At 47.6% G+C, this 13,438-nt stretch overlaps 1 protein-coding gene across 2 annotated transcripts in view; it reads right to left on the reverse strand.

Moving 5' to 3' along the window:
• Positions 1–13,438, reverse strand: part of PRKCG (protein kinase C gamma) — a 60,222-nt gene that overhangs the window by 25,703 nt on the left and 21,081 nt on the right. Inside the window, exons 3-9 of one of the 2 annotated variants that reach the window (XM_035135804.3) lie at positions 8,016–8,098; positions 6,291–6,402; positions 4,514–4,645; positions 1,790–1,946; positions 1,494–1,628; positions 960–1,047; positions 600–629 (exon numbers count right to left, since the gene is read on the reverse strand). In XM_035135804.3, the coding sequence (XP_034991695.1) occupies positions 600–629; positions 960–1,047; positions 1,494–1,628; positions 1,790–1,946; positions 4,514–4,645; positions 6,291–6,402; positions 8,016–8,098 (737 nt within the window). Of the gene's footprint in view, positions 1–599; positions 630–959; positions 1,048–1,493; positions 1,629–1,789; positions 1,947–4,513; positions 4,646–6,290; positions 6,403–8,015; positions 8,434–13,438 lie in introns of those variants that run through there. The other variant, XM_088656373.1, reaches the window with a different exon arrangement.

Here is a 13,438-nt window from a genome sequence, read left to right on the forward strand (position 1 = left end):
GGGGTGGCTTTCTCCACTAGGCACCTGCTTCTGTGGCTCAACTGCTTTAACATTTCTGCTATGTTAGAGGGGGAAAGGGGGGGACACAGAAATAAAACAGAATTCGCATCTGCTGCCCTACCACTAAATACACTGACTTGGGAATAAGCACCACTTACAGAAAATGATAATTGATTGATATCTGCAACCATGTGCATTTATAGCCAGCTGCCCCCTATATAGAGTGCTATTATGGGTTTTTTTAAAAAAAAAATAGTAATAAAAGGAAAGGATCCCCATGCCAGCACAAGTGCAGATGCAGGGCCTGTTTGCTGCTGCGCTCAACATCAGTACCCTGAGATCCAAATCTGTGTCACTGCTTGGAGCTGCCCAGGAATGGCTCACACTGGGCACTGCTGGTCTTGAGGGACTTCCCCCCCCCCCCTTCCAAGCGTAGCTGTTCCTCTTGCATTGCTACCCTCCCACTCTATAAAGCCCTTGAAATCAGCTCCAAGACTGACTGGTGTCCTTACGGGCAGCAAATGGGAAACCAACTTCACCCCCTCCCCATCTCATTGCACCAGGAAAAAGGCAGAAGAAACTAAGGGAATCGCAGGTACCTCATAGAGCTCCAATGGGAAGTTGCAAGCCTGGAAGACCAAAAATAAAAATAAATCAGGGTTTAGGACAGATGCACAAGTAACCTCTGCCTTATTCCTATCTCCTGGCTAGGAATACCATTTCAGGTCAATTGCCAGTTATCCAGTCCGACCACCCTCTCTCCCTCCCTTGGAGTCCTAAGAGAATAAGTGATTGAGAGGTATTCCCTCCAACCTGGCTCCTTTCATCACAACAGTAGCCCTACCACACCACCCCCAGCTAGGGGTGTGGTTTGTGTTTGGGCTGGATATGGCACATGGTTGGCAGGGGCAGACCAGGGGGGTGCCAATCCAAGCGGGGCCGGAGAACCACAAGGTTACCTCAAATTTCTGCAGCAGCCCACAGTTTTCTGCATCGGCCACAGGGACACTATAATATTCGCCCTCCTCCTGATTGAGCAATTTGTACCTGGGACAGCAACGCAGACAGGGACACCAGGCAGGGAGGAGGAGGAAGAGGATGAACAAGAGGAGGGGGTGATTAAGGAGAGAGATGGGTGGGGAGAAATGCAGAAGGAAATGGAAACAGAAGAGTAGGGTGAGGGGTGGGGGGAGAAATGAGGGGTATTTGGTGGATTAGATAAGAAGATAGATCAGTAGTTAAGGTAGATAGATAAAATAGATAAGATGGATAAGGCAGAGAAGATAGGTAGATAGATAGACAGATTGGATTAGATAATGGAGCCATCCAGGCAAACAGATAAAACCCAAAGAGACGCCAAGACGGACGGGGAAAGAGAAAGAAAATGAGCCAGTGGTGGTCCCCCGAGTTGCCCCATCATTCTCTTCCATCTTTGCTTCTCTCCACCACCACCACCCCACCACCACCCTGCTCCCCCACAGATTTCCCCTTACCAGCCTTCCAGAGGACCCTTGAAAAGCTCAGACACCCCAAAGGACATGGCTCCCATGAAATCATTGCGGGTGGTCCGGTCCCAGTCCCACACCTCGATGGAGAGGCGCCGCTCCATGTCCCCCGGCTGCAGCATGCTGGGGAGGTATATAGAAGGTCAGAGTCTCCCTCTCTCTCTCTCTCTCTCTCTCTCTCTCTCTCTCTCTCTCTCTCTCTCTCTCACACACACACACACACACACACACACACACACCAGGCCTCTGGCCTCTAGGTCCTCCATCACATCCGCAGGACTTACAAAGTGAAGGTTTCATTCCACACTGGGTTGAGGGTGGATCTAACGGTCCGAGTCTTTTGCTTTGTTAGGTTCTTAGGGTCAGGGATCAGCTTGAGTTTCACATAGGGGTCCGAGAGGCCATTGGGATCCATCGGGATCAGGTTAAGGGCTTCACCAACTAACAAAGAAAAGGAGGGGGGGAGAAGGGGAGACACACATATTAGCTTCCAGCAGAGGATTAGCTTCCAGCAGAGTAAGTACCGGAGGAGAGGGCGAGTGGGCGGGAAGACAGACCTCCTGCGTTCCCTAGTGGGCGGAGGGAGGAGGATCCACTGGCTTCCATCCCAGGCCACCTGCTGCGGGCCAAGGAAGTTGCTGTGGCAGCAATTGCTACCACCCTCATATGTAGCTTGTGTGTGCGTTGGGGGTGGAGAACGTGAAGGAGATAGTAGAGGGGTGGGTGAGGAAATCCCTTTCTGTCAAGAAAACTGCAGCAATGGCTTTCTTCTCACCACCTACATGCAGGGTTCCAGGAGGGGGGGGGAGGGAAACGAGAGCGGGGAAGAAAGTGTGCAGAGAAAGAAGGTGTGAAAAGCAGAGGCGGGGGATGTCAAGTTCTGCAGCTAGGAATAGAACCCAGGCGTCCTGGCTCTCAGCCTTCACAAGCTCAATCCATCCCACTCGCCGCCCCAGCCAGAGCCACAGCCAGGCCTCCTGCTCCCATGCTGTTCGCCACCCGCCTCAACCCCAAAAGGTTTTCTTCCCTGCTGAAGGTCCCAGGGCATCTTCTTGATGTTCCAGCAGCCCCATTATCTGTCCTGGCTGTTCTCAATAGCAATGCCGTCCCTTATTGTCACTATTATCAGAGAGCAAGTGTGGTGTAGCAGGTAAAAGTGTTGAACTAGGACCTGGGAGACTGTGGTTCAAATCCCCCGTCGTGAACCTAGCTAGGTGACCTTGAGCCAGTCACCACCTCTCAGCCTAACCTACCTCACAGGGTTGTTGTGTGAATACAATAAAGAAGAGGATGACTTTGTGCACCACCTTGAGCTCCTTGGATGCTACATGGGATATAGATGCAATCAATCGATCAATATATTGTATTATAATAATAGCGATTACTGTTATTTTGAGGTAGATATAAAGAAAGGAAGAGAAATAAATAAAGAGTTACATACTCGTGTTGGGCTGTGACTGAGGGACACAGGGAGCCTTTGACTGAGTCAGACCATTGGTCCATGTGGCTCAGTATTTCCTACACTGACTGGCAGCAGCTCCCTAGGGGACAGAGGGTGTTTCCCCCCCCCAACCCTAGCTGACTGTGCCAGGGGACTGATCCTGATAATTTCTACAGGCAGAGCAGGTGCTTTACCACTGAGCTACCGCCCTTCCCTGTGCACAAGAACGCACATTCAAAGATTTGGCACCAAGGCAGTTTTCAGTCCAAGAAGCAAACTAAGCTCCTGTGATCTGTATGAATCAAGCAAACGTTGCATGAATTATGCAAATCAAGCAATTGTGCATGCATTTGCATAATTTATTCCATCCCTGCCTGCCTGCGACGGGGAGCCAGAAAAGGCTACACGGAGCTCTGAATCACGGCTCCAGACCCCTGGAAGTCTACGACAGCCCACTTTCCTGTCTATCATTCTCAATTCACCTGACACCAGATGTATGCAGAGCAGCATGCCTGGAGTTTGCGTCTACATCAGCTAAGACTTAAAAAAAATAAAGAAATAAAGAAGCTTTTTAATTTGTGGCATGACAGTTTCCGTTTAAAAAGTGTGGGCTTGCTTTTAGAATACTGTATGAAGATTTCCAGTTAAAAGATATCCCTGATGGCTGGTACCTGCCAAAAAAACAAGTAGTACTGGTGGCCCAAACTGCACCCCTCTGCAAGAGATGCAGAGAGATGAGGCTGCCTTGCCTCTCCATCAAGCTCTGCTGAAAGACCAGGAACTTTTGGCTCCCACCCCAATTTTTCCATTCCTGCTGTTCACTACAAGATCCCTGTAACTAAGAATTAGTGCCTGGGCTTGCTTTTTCCCTACTCCCTCCCAACTCCCTTTTTTCTTTTGTGTCGTGTCTCTTAGAATGCAAGTGCAAAGGGTGGGATTTGTCAGCCACTGTGGGAGACTTTTTCAGCTGAAGAAATGACGTTGTTATGCAGTTGTACCTCCTCCCCAACCTCTCAAAATCACTTGGGCAATGGGGCTGCCTTACATGTGTCGATGGTCCCTTACAGGCAAAAATCAAGCACCCTGAACATCTCAGCTTTTGTTTTAATTTTATTTAATAACAACAATTCTAGTCCTCGTCTGCTATAGCAATAAGCTTTGCACAATGGCTATTTGAAATGTCAGTCGCTAAAGAAGGGCTGAGCAGGATTTTTCCCTGGCCAAAGGGCAGAGCCCCATCACATCTTGTTTGCTCCCTTAAATATGAGACAACTGAGAGAACTGAGAGCAGCGTAAGAGGAAAGGAAGGGTTCTCATCCTAGTTCATCACACGACCAGGCAAAAAGAGCTACTGCAGTTTGCCATTGAGAAGAGATGGAGCCAAACACTGGTTTTCTCTTAAGAAGGCAATCCACAACTGGAGCACCATGCCAGAGAAAGCGTAATTCTGTATTGTTGTCACCCACCAATGAAGATGTTAACAAAGAGTCGGCTTCAGGTGAGAGCAGGCCGACCTATTCCTCTTCTTCTTCCCCACTTGCCCCAGTTGCCACCATTCTCTTCTTACCAGTCACATGGATCTCGTCACTCCCAAATGTCTCAATGTGGAGCTGCAGGCGTCCTCTGCGTTCTGTGTGGTCCACACCGCACAAGCTGGGCACACAGTGGACGCAGCGCTTGTGCACATTCATTTCACAGCCTGCAGGGGGTAACAGAGGTGGGCGAGGTAAGCCAGGACCAGATAACCATAGACAGCAACGCTACCATTCCCTCTGCAGCATTTAGGCTGCCATCCTAACCCCGCTTACCCGGGAGTAAGCTCCATTTAATTCAGTAGAACCTACTTTTGAGCAGACATAGGAGTGTGCAGGCAACTAATTGGTTAGTTGTTTTTTTAAAACAAAAACAAAACAGAAAAACCAAGGACTTCCGATTCACTACAATTGTGTTCTATTAATCCAACAGATTTTTAAGAAATGTTTTTATATAGGATACACAATTGGCTTACATAAAACTTGGCAATTTCAATGTATAGGTGGTGGTGGTGGTAATTCAAATTTCATCCATTTGGCAGTTTAATGTGCACAAATTTGCAAACTTCACAAGAGCCTGCCCATGTATGCTCAGGACAATCTGAAGGTGCTACCTTGCGATAGTGATGTGTGCAAAACTGCATCAGACTCCTCTTACTCCAAATATAAATGTGGGTATCAATCCAGCTGTTGTTAATAATGACTAGCTCCCACTGAAATCCATGAAGCTTAATTTTGTGGTTAAGCTAGACCTACACATGCAGAAGATGAAGGTAGGATAGGAGGAAGCTAGTCCATATGGGCAAATGGGACACTTCCCTCCGCCTGCCTGCCTGCCTGCTTTCTTTCTTACAACTGGTTGAAGAGGTGGCACTGCTTGCCAGCTTCCTCCTCCTGATTTCAGTACTGCCCTTGTAGAGCAGAGAGGAGAACAACACTGCCTGTCGTTGCCTCTAGCTCCACCTGCTGGTGGTCTTTTTGCCTTCCAACCTACCGGTACCAATCCCAATGGGGATCAGCCCACACTGGGTGGGAATGATGTGATATAACAGCCTATATACCAATTCAGACTGCAAGCGGGTGAATCTCTCCTAGGTTTTCTGACTGGGTATTGTTTACTTGAGGAAATCTCCCCCCTGCTGTTGTCTTCCTAAGAGGCGCAGTCTATTTTCTTTCATCTCAGGGCACCATCATCTTGTCCTGCTGCATATGTAGATCCAGCCTCAATCACAGCTAATTTTCACTACACTGTGGCCATGGATAATATACCCTCTGCATTATCGGTCCACTTTGTAAGACTAGTTGACATGTATGCATGGGCGTAGCCAAGAAGGGGCAGAGAGGGGCAAATGCCCCCCAATAATTAAAAATCAATAAAAAATACATAGCTAACTGAGGTTCTGCCCTCACCACCAAAAGGCCTGCCCACCCCCCGCCACAAAAATCCTGCCTACACCCATGCATGTATGGACCACATCTCCTACATCATTGAAAAGATGGACATATGCAACCTCAGCCACTGTTGAGGCAACTCTGGAACATAGTCTTAATAGTAGCACCACGACAACTACCTCCACATTGCAGGTGTAGAGCGGAGGTTGAAGAATACCACCTTACCTACCCAGTGCACTCATGATGGAGCCAGTTCTGAATTGAGGATTTCCTGTTCATAGCACACACTCTTAACCCCAACGCTAAAACAGCCCTCTGACAAAAGAGGCTTTTGCTCTGGAGATCCCATGACACAGTTAGCCTTTACAGCACCACAGGATTGATTGATTTCTTTTTTGCAGAAGGCAAATGGTTACTCACAGGTGCATTTCATCCCCTGGTGCACCAGCCCATAGAGGAGTGAGCCGCAGTGATCACAGAAGGTTGGGCTGCTGTAGCTGTGAATTTTGAACTTGTGCTTGCTCCGAGGATCCTGTCAAAGGGGAAACGCGCAGAAGCACATCATCTATGACGAAGGGAACCTACACATGATTCTCTAAAACTCTTGCGTCTTTTGTCCTAGTCCCATCCATACCAACACCACCCATAAAAACCTCTGGCATGCAGGTTGTTAGGGGAGACTCAGCCCCTCCCCCCCGCCCGCCTTTTAGAGGTTGGAAGTGAGAATGCAGAGTTGTTAAGAAGCACGTGGAAAGCAAAAGGTAAGTGAAAAGTATGTTTTATGAGAGTGCTCATGGAGTGCAAAGGACGTTTTATGAGAGTGCTCATGGAGTGCAAACAAGTACATGAGAAAAAGGGAGTGCACAATGTACATTGTGACACCCGGGGTAGCACTAGAAGCTGCAAGTATTATTTTTCTTTTACTCCAATATCAGCCCAGTGACTGGGGCAACCCGCCACATGGACAGAGTATAAATAACAAATTTATTATTATTATTATTATTATTATTATTAGCCATGTTGGAAGGGCAATAAAGATCAGAGTCATGGTGTATGGAGGGCTTAACCTCATCTTTCCTCTCCCTACAAAGGTACAATTCATCCCAGGAGGAAAGCTCACATTGAAGCTCCCCTCCCAGATGTAATAGCAACTTGGGAGGATTTTAATTGGGACCACATCACAAAGGTAAAGGTTAACCTCATGAGCAGCTGCTATTTAAATGGTGGGGGTGAACATGTTGCTTCCAATGACACATTTAGCATCATGTGTAGTTTGGCCCTAAGAGCCTTTAAAAATAAATGCTAGGGATTGATTCTGGGACATCAAATATAGATGCTACGTGTCCTCCTACCACACAATTATGCATTATGAACATGAATTGGGGGTCTATGGGTGTGGATTTCCATGACTATACATTCCACAAGCATATGGCACTGCTTAGATATTTCAGTAAATAAGCAGTATATAAATAGCTGCAATAAATAAACAAATAGGTCTACATGATAGCACAAAAGCATACTCAACAATGTCACAATTAGGGTGGCAGCAACATGTAATTTCAAACAAAACCACACAGTACTAAATGCTAGATTTTTAAACACGTGTGCTCACGTAAGAACATGCAGGTCTGGGCATGTAATGGGCATGCATGTTACAAGCTTGGATGCAAGTGAAGTTGCATGACACATGCCTCAGTGCATGCAACTGAGAAGGCACTCGGGGAACAGGTAATTCTGTGTGAAGCAGTTCTGCAAGGCAATTTGCTTGCAATTGAAGGAGCGAGTCAGGCAAGCCCTCCCACCCTTCCTTATTCCTTCCCTGGGATTTCCAGGCCAAGGACAACAGAAATGGGACAGGGTCAGCCTCATGAAGACATCCACTCCCCACTCCCCCTCTCTGCAATATAAATAGCAAGGAAACCGGGACGCTCACCTGGAGTGGAGGAGTGAGGCCTGAAGTCCTGGCTGCCAAGCCCTCCCCACCAAAGTCACGGAAACAGAAGTGGTTAACTTATCCATTTCCCCTGCCCCCCCAACCCAATTTTTATACCCCCCCCCGACAAATCCCCATCAATTTTGGAGGCAGCAGCAAAAAGAATTATAAGTAGCCACTTACAATTTGACAGTATGAAGGGGTTCACTTACATCTGTCTGGGGTCCTTTCCCAGCTCCTGGGCACTCAAAAGTGACAAATTCATGACATCTCTTGTGTAAGACAAAGCTGCACACTAAGAAAGGGGACAGAAAAAGAGAGAAAAGTTTACTGGGGAAAGGGTGGGGTGGTGGGGTGGTGGGATTAAGTGCTAAGTAGAAAACCAAACATGGCAGAAAGGGGGGGGGTGAATGTTTGTTGTTCCTTATTGGAGGAAACTGCATCATGAAACCATACCTGTCCCAGGTGTCTAGCAGCACAAAAACCTGACCATGTGAAGTTACCATATGATGAGGCAGACCATTGGTCCTTCATTCCAGGTTGCATACAAACCACAATTAAAGCACATGACTTCCCTTCCCCCAAAGAATCCTGGGAGCTGTAGTTTTGCTTTGCTTTCTGAATTGCGATGGGTAAGCTACCGTTCCCATGGTTCTTTGGGGGGGTGTACACAGCCCCCGTGTTATCTATTCTGGCCGGCAGCAGCCTGCTAAAGTCCCTTTCCTATCCCTGCTACTAGATCATTATGCACAAAACAAAACCTGCACCGAACACGAGACCTTTTGCTCGCAAAACATGAGGCCCACCACTGAGCTATGGGATCTCCTCCCGGTGCTGTAACTTAGTACTCTGTGTTTAATGCTGTGGAGAAAACTATCACCTCACTGGCTTCTGGCACCCTCAGTGGCAGATTAGAATCTTTTCTTCCCCTTTCCGCTTTCATGAAAATGGTGAAGCCAGGGAGGGCGGACCCTAACCTTTTACCACCTCTGTGTTAGTATGCCAGGCTGCCTAAATGGGCCAATATTAATATGTGTTAATTGATTTCGACTTTGTACTCATGGGATTTTCCATTAAAGCCAAGCAGAGAAAGTGCAAGGAGTGGGCTTTCTGGGGGGAAAGGAGAGACTGGATATTTATTAGTCTGCGAATGCAGGTGCAGGGTGAGGAGGGGGGGTGACTTTTCTCTCCTCTCCCCCCCCCGTCCCCCCCCCAAACGCCTTCAGCATCTTCAGACCTGAGATTTGGAAGATGGGTCTCCATGGCAACAGGCGGGGGACGAATCCACAAGTACCCGCACACAGCGGGGGAGGGGGATCGGACGGAGTCAGAGGAAGGGGGCAGGGAAGACTTTTGCTCAGACACACACACACACACTGACATCCTCTGAGACAAATAGGATACAGTCCCTCTCCCAGAGAACCTAGCCCTGCTTTTCCCTTATCCATTCAGCGCCCCCTCCCCACAATATAGCTGCCCATGTTTCATTTGCAGCTGGGCCGAGTTAACAGGCATTTAACCTACAGCAAACAGAAGGGGATCGTGTGCAGTCCAGCCACTGAAACCTTTGCCTGCTATTTCCTGTTCATCTTTAAGATGCCATTGTTGTTTTGCTGCTATTTCCTGGATATCGAGCCGGTGTAAAAGACACAAGGGCAGCCCAAGCCCACAACTTTCTAGCCAGTTGGCAACCCCTATCCCTGATCCATATCTCTTGTTCACTCACTTTTGTCATTGCCTTGGGTTCCCATAGCAACGGGGCCATTGCCCTGTGTGTGTGTGTGTGTGTGTGTGTGTGTTGTCCAGCATACATATGGGGAATTACAACATGAAGTGGAGGTGGTGGGTGCTGAGACCTAGAATACCTAAGGGTGGGATGGGAAGGGGCAGGAATGTTACCCAGAGGGCTATGATGGAGCATGCCTGGAGCCAGACTTCCTAAATTCTCCAGGAAAGGAGTGGCGGCTGATGAGTTAAGAGGGCAAACTGGGTGCGGGAACGAGGATGTTTGGGTCCTCTCAGCTGGGTAGAGGGATGCATAGTTGGAAAAGCAGGGTATGATATGGGACATCAGTTGATTGGCAGGTGTTGACAGAGCTGGCAAATGAGGAGGGGGGTTGCTTAGCAGCCGTAGTGTGGTTTCTTAGCAACCGGCAGGTCTGGACACAGAGAGCTGAAGATGTGTTTTGCAGAATGTAATAAAGTTGCAGGGCAGGGGGGGGCGGTTGGGGGGAGGCAGGCAGGCAGGCAGGGGGAGATCCTTAGGCCTACAAACTTCCCCTCCATGGGGAAGGGAAACCTGAAGCTAGAAAATGCACTGTGGAAAGAAGCAGCACGGGGAAGCCATAAATATTAAACTGGACGGGAGTTGACATGAATCTTTGTGAAAAGCAGGCTAGGGGCATCTCCAGGTGTTAAGTGCTGGCTTGCCAGCATGACTCTTCTTCACAAGTGCAACTGGTAGAGGAGGAAATTCCAAACAAGCATAGGGGCCTGTGAAAATGTGCATGGATGGGAGGCCCGAAATGTATGTCCATGGGAGAATTTCTGCACGTGCTCACATGCATGAGGGCGAACATCAGAGGGGGGGGGGGTTGGATACCTGTCGGAGAAAGGTGTCTGTGGGGGGGCCACGCATCTCATGGCAAGCGAAAAGGCATGAGCACATGGCAGGGCATGTGCTTTTACATTTTCACTGGGTGTGCAGTAGAGCACATCCGTGCGGTCTAATTAAGCACAATTGTGTCTACGGCCCAGTTCACATGTCATGAAGGGGCCTAGAAGGGCTCTTTTCCCTGCTGACACTTTTGTCTGAACCAGGAATCATCTGTTTTGCTCCAATGAACCACAGTCAGTATGCCAAGAACAAATCTTGTCGATAGGTTGTGGTTTGTTGGCAGTGAAACAAGACACAGTCCCTGGTTAAGACATAACGCTAAGCCAGGGCTCGTGAATTTCTTTCTTCCATATGCTTGCAGGGAGGAGCAAAACAGACCAGAAAGGCACAACCCAGTAAGCAATTAACTTATGTTTTTCTGTGACATATGAGCAAGGCCTATGGATAAATGAGTGCCTAACTGGGCATGGCACATGTTTATCAATTTAGCTTTCTATTTATTTTGTTTTTAAAAACGCAGCATGTGCTTTTTCATAGAAGCCTGAAGTTACTAACCACTTACCCTCCAGTTTGTCTGCTGAAGGGTGAAAAAAAACATTCCTCAAGCTGCTTCCCCTACTCCCAGCAGAGGAAAATATATAGGTGACTTTATCTTTTCCCTTTTGAATTATGCTTTTGAATTATGGTGCTGGAGGAGACTCTTGAGAGTCCCATGGACTGCAAGAAGATCAAACCTATCCATTCTGAAGGAAATCAGCCCCGAGTGCTCACTGGAAGGACAGATCCTGAAGCTGAGGCTCCAATACTTTGGCCACCTCATGAGAAGAGAAGACTCCCTGGAAAAGACCCTGATGCTGGGAAAGATTGAGGGCACTAGGAGAAGGGGATGACAGAGGACGAGATGGTTGGACAGTGTTCTCGAAGCTACAAACATGAGTTTGGCCAAACTGCGGGAGGCAGTGCAAGACAGGAGTGCCTGGCGTGCTAGGGTCCATGGGGTCACGAAGAGTCGGACATGACTAAACGACAACAACATCTTTTCCCTTGTGGCATGAAAACCAGATTGTGTGTGATTTTCCACAGGAATATACTGGAGGAGAAAGAGATAAGGAGCCACTCTCTTCTGGTGTTTTGTGGAAGGCTGCATGCTTCACAGTGCTGGAGAGCTGGTGTGATCAAATACAGTGCTACCTCGGGTTACAGAGAAGAAGAAAAAGAGTTTGGATATGATATCCCACTTTATCACTACCCTAAGGAGCCTCAAAGCGGCTAACATTCTCCTTTCCCTTCCTCCCCCACAACAAACACTCTGTGAGATGAGTGGGGCTGAGAGACTTCAGAGAAGTGTGACAAGCCCAAGGTCACCCAGCAGCTGAATGTGGAGGAGCAGAGATGCAAACCCAGTTCCCCAGATTATGAGTCTACCGCCCTTAACCACTACACCACACTGGCTCTCGGGTTACAGACACTTCAGGTTACAGACACCGCTAACCCGAAAATAGTACCTCGGGTTAAGAACTTTACCTCAGGATAAGAACAGAAATAGCGCACTAGTGGCGCAGCAGCAGCGGGAGGCCCCATTAGCTAAAGTGGTACCTCAGGTTAAGAACACTCTCAGCTTAAGAACGGACCTCCAGAATGAATTAAGTTCTTAACCAAAGGTACCACTGTAGTGGCTAGAGTGCCAGGTTAGGCCCACTGGGTGACCGTAAACCAGTAACTCTGTATTGTAGATTGTGTTTACATTATCATTTACTCTGCCTCCAGTGCAGTCTCACCACAGGCTTTTGAATCTGTGCACGCACAATGTTATCCACATTGCAGAGTTATTTTGTGCTTCCTTGAGAAATACTGCTGCTTTGAAGTCACATTCACTTCACAGTTAAACTGAGGAGTGTACACTTGAGGCAGCCTTTGCACATGGGCAGATGGCAGCTTCATGAATATGAGTCAGAGGGGTTGCAGGGGCTTGCAGGGGCAGTGAAAGCAAATAGGTCATCGGGTGCAGACATCGGGTGTGCACAACAGCATACAAATGCAACTTTTGAAACAAAGGGGTGGGGGTGGAGACAGATGGTCTTGCTGCATTGTCAGCCATTAACATGTACATGGCCTGAGTCTAGCCTGTGTTGTGAGATTGTTGTCAGAATAAAGCGGAGAGGGAACCGTGAATGCAGTCCTGAGCTTTTTGAAGAAGGAGAAATAGATAGAAATGTAGTCAATAAATGTATATATGTATTTAAAATAAGGAGAGTAGGGAGTTGCAAGGTAAACACATATGACGGCTTCATGTGGAGGCTGATCCGAAAAATTAGTGCCTCTTCATAGTTATAATTTCCTAAAAATAACAACAACAAACCACCATTTCTATATGGGGGGGGGAGGGGAGAATGCGCATACAGCAATGGCATAAAGTGCAGGGGGATTCTGACATGAACACACACGGTGGAAGAAAACACTCGTGATAAATGCACAAAATGTGAAGTGGATACACACAACTCCAAACATACTTTGAACATGTTTTGAGGAGTTGTGGTGGATTTTGTTGGCCCTCCAAACATATTGAAACCAATGGAGGTAGGATCGTCTAAGTATGAGGTGGAGATTTATGGCTAACTTTACAAGTATCTTGGTGGACAGCGTAATTGCCATCTTCCACACTACTGTGCATATGTATACTGGCATATATATATATATATATATATATATATATATATATATATATGCGCCAGTATACACATACACACACACACACACACACACACCTGACCGGGGTGGGGGAAGAGCACAACGAAGCTGGAGGCAGGTGCAAATGTGAAGGTAAATTTGGACTGAAGTGTCAGGTACAAGGGGAGCGGAAGAGACAGAAGTGTATATAAAATACAAGAAGAATGAGAGAGAGATTTCACAGCCCTAAAATAGACGAAGAAATCTAGTTCAGCGAAACAATAAAACCTGGCTCAGGGGCCATGTGTGTGTGAACTGCCTGATTAAAAAGGGAATTAGGGAAATTAGAAG

This window comes from Zootoca vivipara, chromosome 12 (assembly GCF_965207765.1).
Source record: "Zootoca vivipara chromosome 12, rZooViv2.hap1.1, whole genome shotgun sequence".
Lineage (NCBI taxonomy): Eukaryota > Metazoa > Chordata > Lepidosauria > Squamata > Lacertidae > Zootoca > Zootoca vivipara.